General features: G+C 58.7%; 1 protein-coding gene across 1 annotated transcript; it reads right to left on the reverse strand.

Moving 5' to 3' along the window:
* Positions 1 to 133: 133 nt before the first annotated feature.
* ATP13A1 (ATPase 13A1) lies at positions 134 to 17027 on the reverse strand. The gene is made up of 26 exons (XM_023247905.2): positions 16609 to 17027; positions 14243 to 14332; positions 13926 to 14116; positions 11511 to 11583; positions 11135 to 11290; positions 10901 to 10970; positions 10717 to 10823; positions 10099 to 10228; positions 9917 to 9972; positions 9195 to 9321; positions 8980 to 9117; positions 8779 to 8899; positions 8258 to 8415; positions 7694 to 7869; positions 7512 to 7622; positions 6383 to 6508; positions 5432 to 5540; positions 3811 to 4010; positions 3632 to 3728; positions 2484 to 2644; positions 2300 to 2414; positions 2011 to 2207; positions 1070 to 1212; positions 760 to 871; positions 530 to 673; positions 134 to 442 (listed from the first exon to the last, which is right to left on the reverse strand). Exons 1-26 carry the CDS (start codon positions 17002 to 17004, stop codon positions 332 to 334), a joined length of 3615 nt encoding a protein of 1204 aa, XP_023103673.1. The 5' UTR covers positions 17005 to 17027; the 3' UTR covers positions 134 to 331.
* Positions 17028 to 17338: the final 311 nt, after the last annotated feature.

Below are 17338 nucleotides of genomic sequence, written 5' to 3' on the forward strand. Positions count from 1 at the left end.
AAGTGCTGAATGTATTACAGAGACTGTCGTTAATAATCTCACGGCTCCTGAGGAGGGTGCTGGGACCCTGCTCAGTGACTGCCCAGCCCCACAACGACCCCTTCTGTGGTGCAGACAGAGGTGGAGGCAGGGCTTCTTAAAATCATGGATGCGGCTTTATTTACCAAAGGTGCCAGCCCAGGGCTGGTTCTGCCAGCCAGGCCCTCAGATGGCTGTGGGGATAGGGGGTGTCCCAGCTCAGATCAGTCCTGGTGGCCACTGGGGCAGTGTTCCCTCTTGGGGCTTCCGCCCGGCGGCACCAACATGGGCAGCAGGTGCCGGCACCGCCATCTCAGGAAGGCACTTTCAGCTTCGGGGTCCCCAGGAAAAACTGCAGGACACGGTCGGCCAGGAGCGCCAGGCAGAAGTCCAGGAGCAGGACCTGGGCGATGACCAGCTTGAACTGCGGGGCAGGGAGCACTGGTGAGCTGGAAGCCCACAGTCGGGGGCCCAGGCTGAGTCGTGGGGCCACGTCCACGGGGCCACTCACCTCCACGGGGATGTCCACGAGGCCAAACTGACTGTTGAAGTCAGGTGAGGAGCCAAGGAGCAGGCCCACGATGGCCAGGAGTGACACAGCCAGGCTCCACACCAGGGGCCTGTTCTCTGGTAGGCTCTCCATGAACGGTGGGCCCTGTGGGGACAGATGGACGGACAGTCAAGTGCTGTGGGGGCCTAGAAAACTGGGCAGGGTGAACTCAGGCATGGGCTGGACCTCACTTTGTAGTTGATGGCAAAGGTGGCCATCTGCATGGCCATAGCCATGATGTACACGGTGCTGTTGACCAGGCTCGGCTCAAATTCCTTGTACAGGTCCACAAACTGCTCCTGCCTGCAGCAACACATGGGGGACAGGGCCACCCTATGACTCTCACCATCCCTGCACAGAGCCAGGGCTGTCCCTGGCTGACTCCACTGCCTGGCTGTGGTCACCACAGGGCAATGTCTGCGTGTGCATCCTCGTGCACCCTCCACCGCAGGGACACTGCCTTCCGCCCCTCCCCAAACCCCATGCTGGGACAGCACTCACTTCTCAGGGCTCCGGGCCTGGGCTTCGCTGTACAGGTAGACGAGACTCAGGAAGTGCACACAGAACTGGAGCACGACCGTGAGGACAGTGTATAGGTTGAAGATGTTGGGCAGGGGCCGCTCTCGGGAGAGAGTCTTGAGGGGCTGTAGCAGCAGGGTGGGGGGTCAAGGTCCAGGCTCACCCTGGGCCTACTCTCCCACCCTGCCTCCTAGCAGGGCTCATGCAGAGAGCAGTCACCAAATCCTGGAGGTTATAAGTCAGTACCAGTCCCTGGAGTCCTGCTTGTCCCCCAGCACCTCAGTCTAGATGCCATCACACCCTCAGTCAATGCCTACACTCCACACAGCAGTCAATGGGCACTTCAAGTCCATCCTCTTTCCCCTTGTTCTACAATAAACCAAAGCCCTCTTTGGGGCCCACTGGGTGTGCATGGTTGACAACACCCACCTCCCACCCTCTCCAGCTTCCAGGGCCTCTTTTGCATCAGCCCATGCCAATCTATGACCTTTCTGCCTACTTCCTGGCCGGTTCCCTCATTCTGTAGGGAACCCTACGGGCTCCCCTGAATGACCATGAGGCTGTGCCCTGTGAGTCACTTTGTATTTTTCACGACACCGCACGCTTTGAGTGGTCTTAATAATTATTTTCCCCATCTGTCCTCTCCTTGTCTGTGGGCTCTATGTGGCCCACCTGAGACCCCAGCTGGCAGACAGTGCTGGGAACCGAGTTGTGCCACTCTGGGGAGTCTCAGCATGTACCTGCCCTGTCCCCTGATTCTCATCTGTGATGTGGCGATGACAGTTCCCACCCTGAGAGCTGCTGTGAGGACAAATGGATGACACGTGGTGGTGTCTTTAACAGCCCATCCTAGCTAGCCCAAAGAGGTGAAGGGACTCGTGGGCTGGGGAGGGAACCCCTGCTTTGCCTGTGTCTCAGCCCACCTTGGAGCGGGAGATGAAGAGGAAGCAGCCGGCCAGCAGCAGCCCCTGCAGCGTGGCCTGGAAGTCACTGAACTTGACGCCCTCCAGGTAGAGAACACTCTGGCTATAGGCCAAGATGAGGGCATTGAGGGCCAAGATCTTGAACATCTGCAGCGTGGTCACCAGCGTGCAGCGGCCTTGCTTGATCACATGGCAGACTGCGGGGGGTGGGGGAGGAAGGTGTGGGCATGGGTGCCAATCAGGATAGGCCTGGGGTGGGCACGAGGGAGGGGCTGGGGATGGGACTCACTGCACTGGATAGAAGACAGCTTGGAGGTGAAGGGTGCAGCGATGCTGGCGTCCCCCAGCTTCACGATGGGTGTGCTCTCGTCCTCCAGTTCCCGCAGCACCTGGCTCAGGCGGTCCTGTGTGGTGGGGGACACGGGTGAGACATGGCCACCAGGGGATGCTGGTGCCCCCCTCCTGAGACTCACCCGCTGGGAGGCCAGCTGCTCCTCGGGAGGCGGGAGCCCCGACCTCTGCTTGGCCGCCCTGGAAGTGGCCCGGACTCCACTGTTGCTCAGGACAGGGCTGTCTCGGGGTCGTCGTCGCCGTTCAACAACTCGCTCGGGGGCGTTGGCCAGGAGTGCCACACCTAGGGGAGAGGCATGTGATTGTATGTCTGGAGGCAGGAGCCTGCCACTCAGGCCCCGTGCGGAGTACAGAGTGCAGAGTCTGCTCACAGGAGCCCCAACTTCCTCATCTTAGCCCATCGCCCCAGGGAGTGTCTCAGAGAGCATCTATCTTACTTTCCACATTTAGGAAGCAAAACCCAAATACACAAAACACAAAGGAGACAAAATGAACAGACTCCCTAAGTCTATTGCCAAGGATCGTAATTCTAAGACGTAATAGGTGATAAACACCACAGCTGACTAATAAATCAGTTAAGAATCTCGAAAGAGGGGCGCCTGGGTGGCGCAGTCGGTTAAGCGTCCGACTTCAACCAGGTCACGATCTCGCGGTCCGTGAGTTCGAGCCCCGCGTCAGGCTCTGGGCTGATGGCTCAGAGCCTGGAGCCTGTTTCCGATTCTGTGTCTCCCTCTCTCTCTGCCCCTCCCGCATTCATGCTCTGTCTCTCTCTGTCCCAAAAAAATTAAATAAACGTTGAAAAAAAAAAAATTAAAAAAAAAAAAGAATCTCAAAAGAGCTACGAGTACGCCAGATCAGTCTTTAAACATCAGCCCGATGACTACATTCTGTTGACAGGAATCCAAGCCTATGAACGCTTGGCAAATGCCTCAGCTTCCATTTGTGCATCGCCACTTGTCCCATCTCTCACTGGCCTCTGGCCCTCAGTGCCCACGTGGTCCCTGCGTGGGGCCGGGGGGCCTCAGCAAACCGAGCTGTGTCTGCCACATGGAGCCTCCCAGAGGCCCTGATGCCCTCACCTCACTCTTCCTCAGACACCTGTGTCCCTTCCAGGCCTGCAGGTCCCAGATCCCCAATCCCACTGGCCCCTGCACCCCTCCCCAATGCCTCCTCACAGAACTCGCTCAGTGACGTGTCTCTGAAGCTAAGCCTAAGCCCGGGCTGGCAGAACAGCGATGGAAGCGACAGTCCATCAGCTTGAGGGACTCACCCACGTCAGCATGCTTCAGGGCACCGACGTCATTGGTGCCGTCGCCACACATGAGGGTCACGTAGCCCAGCTCCTTCAGGCTGGTGATGACAAACTCCTACGTGGGCAGAGGTGGGCGGAGTGAGGGCTCTGTGCCGCCCCCAGGGCCCCACCTGCCCCTCTGCCTCCTCTGTACACACCTTCTGCTTGGGGGCCACGCGGGCGAACACCTGCACGTGGGGAATGAGGCGAAGCAGCTGCTGGGGGTCCTCGGACTGCAAGTGGGCCAGGCCGTCACCCGTGAGGCACAGGGCGTGCTCCAGGGCCAGCGCCTTTGGGGAGCCCCTAGCCAGGGGCAGTATGACACTGCCATCGATAGAGCGCCACACGCAGGGTCGACCTGCAGGGCCAGAGCCCAGGGTCAGGGAGAGGGGTTCAGCCGCTCAGCAAATCCCCCTCACATGGACCTCACATATACGGTCCTAGTCTCATCTCCTTGAAGCATGTTCTTGCCCTCACCCCTCTTTACCCCTACCAACCGGGTCCACACCTGCAGCCCAGGAACCCCACAGATTGTTCACAGAACCCTCCCATACAAAGGATTCAAGAACCCAGAGCCTAGGCCACTGGCCTGAGACCACATGACAGTCAGATTCAAATCCAGACAGCCTGACCTCAGGAGCAAGGCACCCCTACCCCTGGGGCCTGCCTGAAACCTTCCTCTCCTAGGGCCTGGACACCCTGAGTCACTTCCTCGGGCCAGACACTGCTTACCAACCACTTCCTCTTTCTAGATGGCTGGCCTAGACGTGGATGCTGAGTGACAAGGACGGCTGAGGGAGGCCTTCTGGCACTGCATGGCTCATCCTGGGCTGTCCTGGCTAGGAGGAAAACCAGCCTCCACGTGCCTTTTGTTGTGGCCGTTTTGTTAGAGCAGCTTCATCTGCCAATCAACAGTCCCGACAGCCACCTCTGGGCCACCTGCCTACAATCCCTGGGCTCTGGAAGACCATAGTGCCTGGGGCTGGGACAGAGACGACAGAGATCTGGCACTAACGCATTGACTGGAAGGGCTGGGAGATTCTAGAATCCAGCACAGTTCCCAAAGCCGCAACCTCCTCTGATCTGCAGCCTGGTGACATTCCGACGCATGTCATTCCCCAGCCAGACGCCATCCCTTGGCATCTAACAATCTAACAGACCCCACACCCCACCAGCTGGAGGTGCTGGGGCTGGATGTGCCCCTCAATGGACTCTACCCTTGGGCACCACTTGCAGCCAAATTTGGTTACTCAGAAATGACCAGAGGCCATGAGCTCTGGAGTCAGGACACCTGGGAGCAAATCCTTCAAGTACCACTGAGCCACTGAGGTCGATGGGTTTACTTCTCTTTCCTTGTCTACAAAGCGGGGGCCCTAACAGCTGACCTGGTCAGTTTCCTCCTATAGGGTGCGGAGATGACAAGGGTGGTAATGCGCACCGTGCCCTCTGCCTGGGGTCTGGTCATGCCAGCAGCCCCGTGCTTACGAGAACCCTCACCAGGTACGACAGCCTGCCGGCCCCAAGGCAGGTGTGAGGACAGAAAACACAGACTGGCTGACGACAACCAACCACCCTGACTGTAAGTCATCGCTGATCCTGGAACCAGTAGCTGCTCGCACGCTGCTGGACACACAGGTGTGGAACTCCCTGGCCAGGGGGCCTGAGCATGCCGACGAGGCAAGGCTATGTTCCTCAGGCCTGAAATCCAGGTGGGCCACCAGGCAGGAGCTGTTCTCGGACTCAGGGTCCCCCAGAGCCCAGGGCTCCACGGCGCCTCACCTTTCTCTGTGGGAGGCTGCAGGATCAGCGTTTGTGCCTTTTCAATGAAGTGCAGCTCCTGAGCCACGTGGCAGGCAGTGAGCGGGTTGTCGCCTGTGATCATGACCACCTGGCAAGAGAAGAGGGCTCAGTGGGGCAGGGCTCAGCAGGTCAAACTCCAGCCTGGAGACCTGGTGATCGAGTCCCCTCTAGAGAAGGTCACAGCATGAGGTCTTGGTCTCCTAACGCAGAATGGGTTCCAGGGGCCACAATCCACCCCAACTTGGTGGCGTTTTATGCAAATAATTCACATATGCATGTCTTTCTGAAAACACCCAAGCCTTTTCCGTAATACAAACTAAGAACCAGCTACTGGTGTGGACCCCCTTGGCTTCGTAGCTGCCCCAGGCAGAGGGGAACAGATGCTCCAGCCTTTGCACTTAGGGCCCAGTGATGGGAAGACGGGCTGTGATTGCTGAGAGCCAGGTGGGTGCTGCTCATGTCACCACCTCTGTGACTGCTCACTCAGCTCCCACATTCTAAACTGCATCCTGAGTCCCAAACTAGAAAACAGAAACCACAGGACAGATGGATGAGGTCTATCTGGGAAGTGCCTCTGTATCCCCTGTCCCAGCTCCAGCTCTTCCTGTCTAGGATGGGGTGGAGTGGGGGAACTGCCCTTGCATCCCAAGGATGCTGAGGGCCAAGGAAGCAACTTGAGATGGGTGGGCACAGGCCGGGTCCCAAGGCATCCTCAAGCCTGGAAAAGCGTTAGCACCAGAGCTGTGACGGAGCTCAGCTGAAATCCAAGAAAGACGTCCTTGCTATTGAGACCTGGATACCCACTCAAACCTGCCCCACTGAGGGGAGAACTGTCCTCTACTGTCACATCCCCTCTCCGGAAGGAACAAAGACCCACCCACCCGTCAGGCCACCCTTGGGGCCCAATGGGGAGGGGTGTGGCAGCCATACCCGGTGGGACGCATTCTGGATCTCACGGATCACAGCCTTGGAATCGGCCTTCAGCGGGCAGGAGACCACAATGAAGCCAACGAACTTGAGGTTACACTCCAAGGCCTCCCGTTTGACTTCCCGGGCCTGTGTGGGGACACAGGGGTGCCTTACAATCCATCCCCCCATCACTTCTGAGCTGGTAAGGGAGGTCAGGGAAGGCCCCATCTTTACAGGAGGAACATGTGAGGGTCAGAAGCTGAGAAGTGGGGAGGGCGACCCACAGGGGCTCAGCAGTGCTGTGTGGTTTCCCCACCATGGGGCCTCTCCTCCCTATGTGGCCAACAGCAGGGCACGGAGCCCCTGTGACTCAGCCTCCCAGACAACAAAGTCAGACACTCCTTTGTTAATCACTGAGCACACACTCACCCTGTTCCTCCTATCAGAAACCCAAACCTCCTGCCCTCACAGAGCTTGCCTACTACCAGAAGCGATGTGAAATAAAATCACAGAAATCAGAGCACTAACTGCCATGAGAAAGGACAGCAGGGGAACGAGACAGACAGACTCAGGGAGTGGCATCAAGCAGGGCGGCTCTGAACGTAAGCCCACAATCTGGTGCGCACTCTGGAAGAATCTCTCAGCCGCCAGGTGTTAAGTGGACTGGATGAGGGCCCAGGTGGAAGCAGATAAAGGAGGAGGACTGACGGTGGAGGGGGAGAAGAAAGCCGATGACCGATGTGACGATGTAGGGCGTGAACGAGACCTGGAGGTGCCCCAAGACCACACGGTGACAGGGTGGTTGGACAGGGTAGGGGCAGAACTGGGATGGAGACAGGAATCCGAGGTGCTTCCTGGTGATCCTTGGGGAGGTGTGAGGACCCAAGGGTGTAGGGGTAGGAAGCTGGATGGAGGCGGGCCTTGGTTGTGCTCGGCAGAAGTGGCCTCAGGGGCCAAGATGGGATGGGTTCCCATAAGGGACAGGGCACACAGTGCGGAAGAAGGGACCAAGGACCAAGTGCCACCCAGGGCCTCCAAAGGTAGAGACATGGGAAGAGGAAGAAGGAACCATGCCTGCTCACAGTGGCGCTGACGGGAACAGAAGGCGGTGAGGACAAGGGGCCAGCAGGTGGAGAGCCTGGGCCCTTACCTGCTGGTGGGTGAGATGCCCCAGCTCCTTGTACCCCAGCGCCAAGACTCGGGCTCCTTCCCGGGAAATCTCCGTGTGGATGTGGTGGTAGTCAGGTGGGCACTGGGCGAACTGCAGGGAACGCGGGGGGATGTCACCGACCGCCCCGCGCCCCCCTTCCCCCTGGGCCGGGGCTGGCTCACCATGGAGTGCAGGGTTTCGGGGGCCCCCTTCACAGCCGCAATGTAGCAGAGATCAGTGGAGCCTAGCTTCTCATAGGAGGCGAGCACGGACATTCGCTTTAGGGCACTGGCAAAATGAAAGCGCTGGTGAATTTTCAGCCCCTGAGTTTTAATACTTCGGGGGAATACTTTCTCATCTGGAAACAAATAAGTACGAATCCTGAGGGCCTTCGCTCCAAAGAGGCAGCCAAGCCCCCGCCTCCCCCTTCCACCCCTCTCTTCCCCCCACCCCCAGACCCAGGGCCTGCAGGTGGGGGCTGGGGGGAGGCTCCTCACTCCAGGTAGGGTCAAGGCTGAGAGACCTGTGCTCAGAGGACCCTGCCTGTGACTTCTGACAGGGTGGGGCAGGCTCTACTCCCACGGGCATGGACTGTCTCAGGTCAGAGGTGAGCCTGTGCCCACCCACCTAGGGGAACATCACGGTTATAGGCCTGCCTGCCCGAGGTGGACACACAGGTGTCTCCGAGGGGTGCAGCCCGCCCACCCAGGGGTGTGAGAACTGGGCCCAAAGCTCCAGCCCCTCACCTTTGGTCAGCGTCCAGTCCACAGCTGTCAGCATAGCCTTCTCAAGTGGATCACCCACAAGGGTGCCATCATCCAGCTGCATGAGGGAGTGGCATGAGGCCAGGGCACGGTGTGTCTCTACAGGGATGTTAGACACAGGAGTGACCTCCTTCCCGTCTCTGCAAAGAGAGGAAACCGCTTGTTATGGAGTGGAGGGACTCTTGGGACTTGCTAGCCACGATGAGGGATGGGCCTCCACTCTGTGCCAGTCACTACAGGGGCTGAGACGCATGGTCTTGGTCTTCGTGCCAACTGTGCCCATCTCAGAGACGGCTCTAGGGATCGTATGGCTGCTTGGGGTGGGAGCTGAGCCTCCACACTGCTGTCACATTGAAGAGTACACGGGGAACACCCCCCTCTGCCGCCTGATCAAACTTCAGTGGTCCACTGTGGTGGTGGGTGGGTCTGGGTGGGTGCCGTCTGTCCCTTGAGCTCCCAGAAAGCCACCTGCTGGGGGAGAGGCCCAGGCCCCCCATGCTCACCTGAGCCCGGCCACCCCACGAACGACTAGGCTGTCGCTAGTCAAGGTCCCTGTCTTGTCGAAGCAGCACACCTCTACCTTGCCGGCAAACGGGATCCGGAAGGGCTCCGTGCAATACATGTCTGGGAAGGGGAGGAGCCAGGGTCAGGGGCTCTGCCAGGCCCCGGCCCGCTAGGCACCCAACCCTGTCCCAGGCACTCACAGAGCTTGGCCAGGGCAATGAGGGAGGTGTTGACAGCCAGAGACAACTCGATGGGCAGCTCAGGGGGCACGACCGAGGTGAGGATCAGTGTGCATTCCAGAAACAGCTTGTAGCGGTTCCGGCTGGGGTCCTTGGTGCCTGCGGAGACAGGGCCTGCCAGCCTGGGGGCCATGGGGACAGGTCCCAGCAGACAGGTGGGGGGCCACAGTGCATACCTTCAATCCACACGTAGGCAGCTGCTGCGATGGCGAAGACCAGGAGGAAGAGGATGAAGATAAAGGTCTCCAGGTTGTTTGCAGTCACCCTCTTGACTCCAAAGAGGATGGTTCGAAGCAGCTTGCCCTAGAAGGACAGGGGGTTAGAGGCCTTTCCTGGCATGGGGGTGTGGGGGTGTGGGGGTGTGGGGTAGGGGTGGCCTCCAGCATCTGACAGCACAGAGAGTCAGAGTATCCCTCTGCTGATGGGGAGGGCCTGCCCTGGGCCCACCAGTGAGTCCTGCAGCCGTGACACAGGGACCACACAGGTATGTGGGAGGCTGCAACTCAGCTAAGGGTTATAGAGACCAGTGGCCAAAAACTGGGGGTTAGGGAAAGAAGTGGTTTAGATGGGGGACCGGGTTTTCCAGAGGGAGGTCTGGCCATCACCTCTACCAGGCAGCCCTCATGCCATTTTAGTGAAGAGTTTATGAGCATGACTCTGTACACCATCCCAATGTGTGTGGCAACAGCCCGTTCTCCGTCTGTGCTCCCCACCAGAAGCTCAGCTGAGGACAGCGGGCTCAGTCTAGGGTTTGCCTCTGCACCCTGCCCCGAACCAGTACCCTCTGTCAGAGTAAGCCTGTGGTGGGGATCTTCTGGGGTCCATAAGAGCCACTGTCTCAACTGTCTGCCTCCTGCCCTGGGGCCCACCCTCCCCGGAGCCAGACAAGGGGCCATACCTGGGACGTGTTGAATCCGGTCCTGAGGACGTAGGCCACGCACCCGTTGTCAACTGCTGCAGAGACAAACAGAACGAGCGTCACTTGTATCTGTTCGTCCCGACTCCCGCACAGCCAAGCAGGTGTTGAGGGGGTGGGGACGGTGGGGCCAGAACACCCCCGGATCTCCCCAAGGCACCTACGCTTCAGGCCCGTGGTGGCCTTCTGTGGGGGGATGTGCTGTACCACCTTGGTGCCCCCAAAGATGACGTGGAGCCGGGAGTCGGCCTGGAGGTCCAGCACCCGGTCAGGGCTGAGGTCTTCAATGGGCTCCTGAGGAGAAAAGAGAGGATGGTGAGGGCGCTCTCACCTCGGCCTCCTTCTCCATCCCCAGTCTCTCAAGAGGGGGCCCCTGGGGCTGGGTTGGGCCACTCTGACCCTCACAGGGTTCCCAGCCTGACCTCGTCTTCTCCCCACCTGCGTGTGCGCATCCACTCCTCGGGATCCCCCAACTGGCCTCACTCGGGGTTCACGCTCTCCTGGTTTCTCTTGGCCCACCCTAGTCCGACATCCCCGATCCCTGGCCTGGACAACCCCCAACGACCTCGGCCTCTCTCTTCACCACCCAGCTCCCCTTCGTTCAGGGTGCAGACCCCCCCAGGAGAGCCGGCAGCTCCATCTAGGCACCGCACCTCCTCTGGCCTCCTCCAGCCGTGCCTAGGCAGGATCTCGGCCTAGCGACCAGCCCTCTCCCTGCTCCACGAATGAGACAGTGAGGCACGTGAGTACACCGAGCACGACCCCTACTCCCCACCCAGCACCTTCATCTGTGGCACCGACTCCCCTGTGAGCATGGCCTCGTCCACGATGCAGCGGCCGCGCAGCAGCAGCACGTCACAGGGCACTAAGTTCTCCTGTGGGGAGCGGCCTGCGGGAAGGGGCGGGAGGGTTGGACGGAAGCCGAGAGAAGGGCTCCCGCCAGGACGGAACAGAACTGTGCCTCACCGATTGACACAATGTCTCCGGGAACGATCTCATCGCTGGCGATGGGCCTCCACTTCCGGCTGCGGTAGACCTGGGTGGAGGGGAGGTGCACTCAGCTCTGCCTCTCGAGAGGGGGCATGATGCAGGTGCACGCCGAGAGCCGACCTCACCCCGCCCTCGCTCCACGCCCACCCTGAGACTGGCAGGTGCCCCCCGCATACCCCCCCCCCCAGCAAGTCTCCCTGTTGGCCACACCTGGATCATGTGAGGCTTGTTGCCCATCTTCCGGATCTCTGACATGTTCCTCATCTGCTGCTGCACCAGGGAGGCCTCGAAGGCCACCAACATGGAAAGTGTGAAGACGCTGTAGTACCAGTACTCATCCAGACACCAGAGCCCCACGCAGAAAACCTGCAGGACACAGGCTGTGTGTCCACACCCCCGCCCGTCCATCCACGGGAGCACACGAAGATGGACACCTGAGGAGGCTGGGAAGGCACACCACGGGCTGTTCTACCCACGGCCCAGGCCCGTGCAGACAGACAGATTTTCAGGTGTGGAGAAAGGAGACTGCTCTGGCTGTGGAAGGCCCAAGGAACAGGGTGGGGGGAGAGCCCAAGCTGCTGTTTACCTGGAACACAAAGAAGGGTGCCGTGGCTCTCTCCTTGAACAGCTCTGAGAAGTCAGGCACCACCATCTCGGCCCTGCAAGAGACCAGACCCCACATCTTGTTCACAGCGTGAGGCCTCGGGAGCCCCTCGGGAAACAAGGAGCCAGGAGGGACAGTCCACTCGACTGTGACTAGCATGCCAACTGCTGCCAGCCCTCTGCTCCACAGAACCCAGGTGAAGCTTCTGAATCAGCGACAGGTTGTTCAGGTAGCCACGCACTCAAGCAGGGTTAGTGCGAGACAGAACCGGTCATCAGACTGGGTGACAAGCAGGCGGAGAAGGAGTACCTGACTGTGCGATGGGGGCCCTGAAGCTGTGCAGAAGAGGCCTGGCTGTGGGGTATTGTGGGGTCCCCTGGGGGCTGAGCCCCACCCTGATTTCGAGAGGGGAGGTCTGGAGCTGAAATTTCCCCCAAACTCCCTCAACGAAAGCCCCAGAATTTGAGGAGTGGGGCCTAAGGGTGTGTTCTGCGGCATTGTGTGTGATAGCCCAGCCGGGCCAGGGAACGAGCCAGGTCAGCCTGGGTCCTCCTCGCCCTGCCCTTAGAGATGAGCACTAGAGGCGAGATTCGGGAAAAAGAATCCACTGTGATAAAAACAAACAATGACAACCGGGGCCCATTCCGCATTGTCAGGTGACTTTGCATGAGGCAGGAAGGTGTGCAAGGGGACATCCCATGCCACCATCAAGGCTGACCTTAAGCAGTGAAATAAGTAAAAAATTTCTTATAAACCTTCCCACTACGTTGCTATTTGAAATAACACATCTGTATTTTTAACGTTTGCTTATTCTGAAAGTGAGACTGTGTGTGCACCTGCATGTCTGTAAGCACAGGGGAGGGGCAGAGTGAGGGAGAGAGAGAATCCTAAGCAGGCTCTGTGCTGACAGCGCGGGATCGATTTGGGGGGGATCGATCTCACAAACCCTGAGATGATGACCTGAGCCAAAATCAAGAGTCAGACGCTTAACCAACTGAGCCACCCAGGTGCCAACTCCCCCAACCCACCCCGCCCCTGCTGCCACCATCTGTAATTTTTAAAAAGCAATGAAGTCAGGGAAGAATTCCCTAAAGGGTCTAAGGATTTTCAGGTCGAGGATGATTATCATGGTGGCAGGGACAGGGGCTCTGAAGTCCAGCTCTGCCCCCTCCCAGTAGCGTGTCGGCACTGGTGGTTTCGGTGACTGAAGAGAAAGCACATATGTACACGGCAGCTGGCATCCTGCCTGGCACAAAAGAGAGCCAGGGTGATCACTAACAATTCCTTTTACCACTCTTCCTGAAGTGCTGGGAAAAATACAAGGACAAAGGTGACAACTTACACTCAGGAAAAAAAACTTAAAAACAAAGAGAAATAGGACACCTGGGTGGCTCAGTGGGTTAAGCATCTGACTTCGGCTCAGGTCACGAACTTGAGGTTTCTGAGTTCGAACCCTGCATCGATTCTTTCACTCTCTCTCTCTGCCCTTCCCCTACTTGTGAGTGCACGTGCGTGTTCTCTCTCAAAATAAATAAACTCCAAAACAACAGGGGCGCCTGGGTGGCTCAGTCACTTGAGCATCCGACTTCAGCTCAGGTTGTGCTCTCACAGTCCGTGAGTTCGAGCCCTGCATCGGGCTCTGTGCTGACAGCTCAGAGCCTGGAGCCTGCTTCGGATTCTGTGTCTCCCTCTCTCTGCACCCCCCACCCCCCACTCATGCTCTATCTCTCTCTCTCTCTCTGTCAAAAATGACTAAACTTAAAAAAAAAATAAAACGACAAGACTAAAAATAAATAAATAAATAAGCCGGAGAAAAACTATAGTAATTACAAAACGAGGATCAACAGCCAACTCCGGGGCCTCAGGCCAGGCTCCCATGAAGAGCTGCACGCACTCCTGCTGGAGGGCCTTCCAGGGTCCCTGTCAGCAGGCCAGTTCAGGGGAGACAAGACTACAGCACATTTCTCAAAAGGTGCCCGCCATCTTCACCTGGGATGTATTGTTTATGTATTTATTTTTTTTTAATGTTTATTCATTTTTGAAAGACAGAGAGAGAGCACAAGCAGGGGTGGGGCGGAGAGTGAGGGGGACACAGAATTGGAAGCAGGCTCCAGGCTCCGAGCCGTCAGCACAGGGCCCGACACGGGGCTCGAACCCACAAACCGTGAGATCATGACCCGAGCCGAAGTTGGACGCTCAACTGACTGAGCCACCCAGGCGCCCCTGGGATGTATTGTTTAAAGGGTGACCTCCTCCACCCCACTTCCTAGGCACCCTGACTCGGGAGCGTGGCGGGGCAGAAATGGGAAAGGGGCCACTGGCGCAGCCAAGCGTCCCTGCTGTGACCGTGGGCAGAGCTCCAGCCCTGTCAGAACACGGGGGCACCCTGGGACTCACTTATTGCTCCCAAACTTCTTCTCGGCCGCGCGGATCTCAGAGTCCTCCTGGAAGCCTCTGTTGCTCTGGTAATATGAGAAGGCATTTCCCACAGGAAAGGCCACAGGGAGGAAGCGCTTCTTCTCCAGGGCATCGTAGGAATACTTGATCTTCTGGAATTCGAAGGACAGCACCTCTTGCCCATCTTCGCCCTGTGGGAGCAGAGGCATCTCTGTGGCAGAAGCCCCTAACCTGGGCATGCCTGCCAGTGCCTGGGAGTCCACCCCCCCGCCCCCGACCCAAACCCTGGGCTGGGCGGCCCAGCAGCAGGTCCCTACCTCATCCCGGTGGAGGGCCACAAGCTCAGTGGAGCCATTGTTGGGAGTCGGCACCACCTTCACGAAGGTTGCTTTGCTGGCGTCGTACTCCTGTGAGAGACAAAGTGCTGCTGCTGAGCCCTTCCCACCCCCCAGCTGCACAGCCCCCACCAGGGAGGCTGCACGCACCGCAGGTCTGGGCGCAGAACACGCCACTGGGCTCCGGAGGCTGGCCCGGCCGCTTCCCCATCTGTCATTGAGACATAGACACTACCTGACCACACTGCTGGTCTCGTGTCATAAAAGCAGGAGTGATGGACAGCACTTGATGCCTGGGGCGCTGCTGAACTCAAACAGGAAGAAGGCCCCCCCCCCCATGAGATGCGCCCTCAATGCACATGGGCCTAGCCCTGTCCCAGCCCGCTGGCCTGCTGCTGCTCTGCCTCCCCTCCTTTAACCGTTCATCACGTGTCCGGAAGTGACCAGGGACGACGAGGCAAGACTCGTCCTTGCCTCAGCTAAGGGCCTCTGCACGAGCCGTTTTCTCTGCCTGGAACATGCGGTCACACACTCAGCTTCAGGCCCTTGCTCAAATGTCACCTTCTTAGGAGCCCTCCCCTGGAGGAGGCTCCATGTAAAGGGCCCTCACAACACTCCTTTCCTCGTCCCGCTTTTTCCTTTTGAGCCCTGACGGCTGAGTACGAGCTCTACCTCTCTCGCTAACGCCATGAAGGCAACGGCTTTCGTCTGCTTTGTTCGCTGCAGGCCCCTCAGCACCTATGACATGGAGGCACTGGCTGGAGGTCAGTTAGCGGTCCCTCAAGCCCACGTTTTAGCCAGCTCGCGGCTGCTGGGCCAGCCCACTCAGCCCCTGGGACGTGTGTGTTTGTGCGGGGAGGCGCCAAAGGGTGACCCTCAGTAGAAAGGCCCTGACCCTCGGGGCGTTCACCGGCATGGAAGCAGGCGGAAAAGAACGACAAAGACAAAACATTAAGCGATGAACTTGGGCATGGGAATGCCGCGGAAAAAAAGGGCACAGTGCTATGTGGGGCCGGCCCCACGCCAGGAAGGCTGCGGTCACTTCAGGCTCTTCTCACTGTGGAACGGGAGGTGGGTGTTACAGTTCTCGCTTTACACAGGGTGAACTGAAACCCAGAGAGAAGCACCCGTCCGAGATCTCTGATCCCGGACCTGCCTGTCCTAACCCCACAGTCACTCAGCTCCTTGTCGTTCATCCCTGGAGAGGAAGTGAACAGTCACGTTTTTTACCTGCAGGCCAAAAGGCAGCTGGACGTTTGGGGAGAGACGTCACACTCTCTCCAATTTCCCTCCATTTTTTGGTCCCTCATTGGAATCTTTCATTGTACTGACCTGAAGCCACCAAGCCCATAAGTTTGAGCCCCTCCCCTGGGACAAGGCTTGTTGGGGAAACAAGAAACTTGATTCTCTCAGGAGAGAAAGAGGACCCAGCCCATGTTTGCAGTCAAAGAGAGTGGACTTCTCTTTCTGCCGCCCTTAATGCTGCTCCCTTTCCCTCTCTTTCCAGCAGACACGTGCCTGGGATCAAAGGGGAGACTGGCTGGACCTCAGTGCCCATGGCTCCAAACATGCCAGTGTCATCCAAGGCAGGCCCAGAGAGTGGTGGTGGAGTCACTGATAGTAACTGCTGACCCAGGGCAGCTCTCCCTATCCAGATCCTGGCAGTTAAGGGTCAGAAGTGCTACTGTGCTTCTAAAAGTGTGTTCTGAAAGAAGTCCTCACTGTCACCACACTCAGCTTGCAGGCAGGCATAAAGAGACAAAAAGCAAAAAGCACTTGAAGTCACTTGCTCACAAACTGCTCCTGCTCCTCTTAAATGCTTGCTATGATCAAAGTGCATTTCAACCTAATTTTGGTCCTAGTATGTGAGGGCCTGTAAACACCAGACAACAGAGCTCTCAAACCAACCTCCACAGACAAGTAAACTCACCCGGCGGGTCTAGCCTCACACTCTGAAAACCAAAGTAGTAGACAGAGACACAGGGGTAGAAAGTAGAACCGTTTCTAGAAGCAACCTAGTACTTGCTATTATGGTCGCTAGCATTAACAAGCCATAACAAAGAAGAACATATGTCGGATCCTACGCTGAGCTTTTTATAGATATTAGGTTCCCGAGCCTAAATGACCACACCAAGGAAGGATTCCAGAAAAAGGAAATAACCTGCGTCAGGGTCGCACAGCAAGTCAGTAGTAGGGCCAGGGTTTGGACACCCAGAGGGCAACGCTGGGGACTCAGGCCCAGCAAATGGGAAGCCCGGGATGGAGTGGGGACCTACACAAACGTCGTGACTGCGACCCGCCGCAAGGTTCGACCGAGTCCAGGGTCAGGCTCGTGCCCGAGCACTTACCGGGGTGCAGGTGAGCGCGCAGTGCGCGTGCACGGACCAATGCCCCGAGAGGACGGTGAGCGCGTGCGCGAGGCAGATGCTGGCGAGCACAAGCAGTGCGGCTTCGGGTATCTGCACCCAGCTGCTGCCCCAGCCCCAGCAGCCGGCGGCCGCGGCGCCCAGCCAGGCCGGGTAGAGCAGACCCGCGAACGGCAGCACCGTGAGGCGCCGCAGCAGTGCCAGCCGCCGGTACGGCCACACGGCAGCAACCAGCTCGTCACCGCTCGCTATGAGCGCCGGCCCGGCGGCGAGGAGGGTGCGCGGCTGCGGCCCGGGCTTGGGCTGCCCGCCGGGCCGGGCCCCGCAAGGCCTGGCCCCGCAAGGCACCGCGTTGCCCACCGCAGCCGCCGCCGCCATCTTTCCCAGCGCCGCACTCGCTTCCGGGCAGAGGCACCGCCTCACTTCCGACGGCTTACTTCCGGTGAACCTTGGGTGCCGCCATGGCAGCTGGGGCTAGGAAGAGCGGGACAATTGCAGAAGCTGCGTCCGGAAGTTGTTACTCCGGGCGCCGCCATGACAGGCTGAGGCCGGAAGGAGAGGTAGGGCGCGGCCATGACAGAGAAAGTCTTGAAAGGGCTAAGGCTGCCCCCGCCGCCCTGCCACGCCGGACTGAGACCGGAAAAGACGAGGCTAGGCGGGCTGGGCCCCACCATGACAACTAAACCGGAACTGGGGAGCCCTTGTCCTAGGC

This window comes from Felis catus, chromosome A2 (assembly GCF_018350175.1).
Source record: "Felis catus isolate Fca126 chromosome A2, F.catus_Fca126_mat1.0, whole genome shotgun sequence".
Classification (NCBI taxonomy): domain Eukaryota; kingdom Metazoa; phylum Chordata; class Mammalia; order Carnivora; family Felidae; genus Felis; species Felis catus.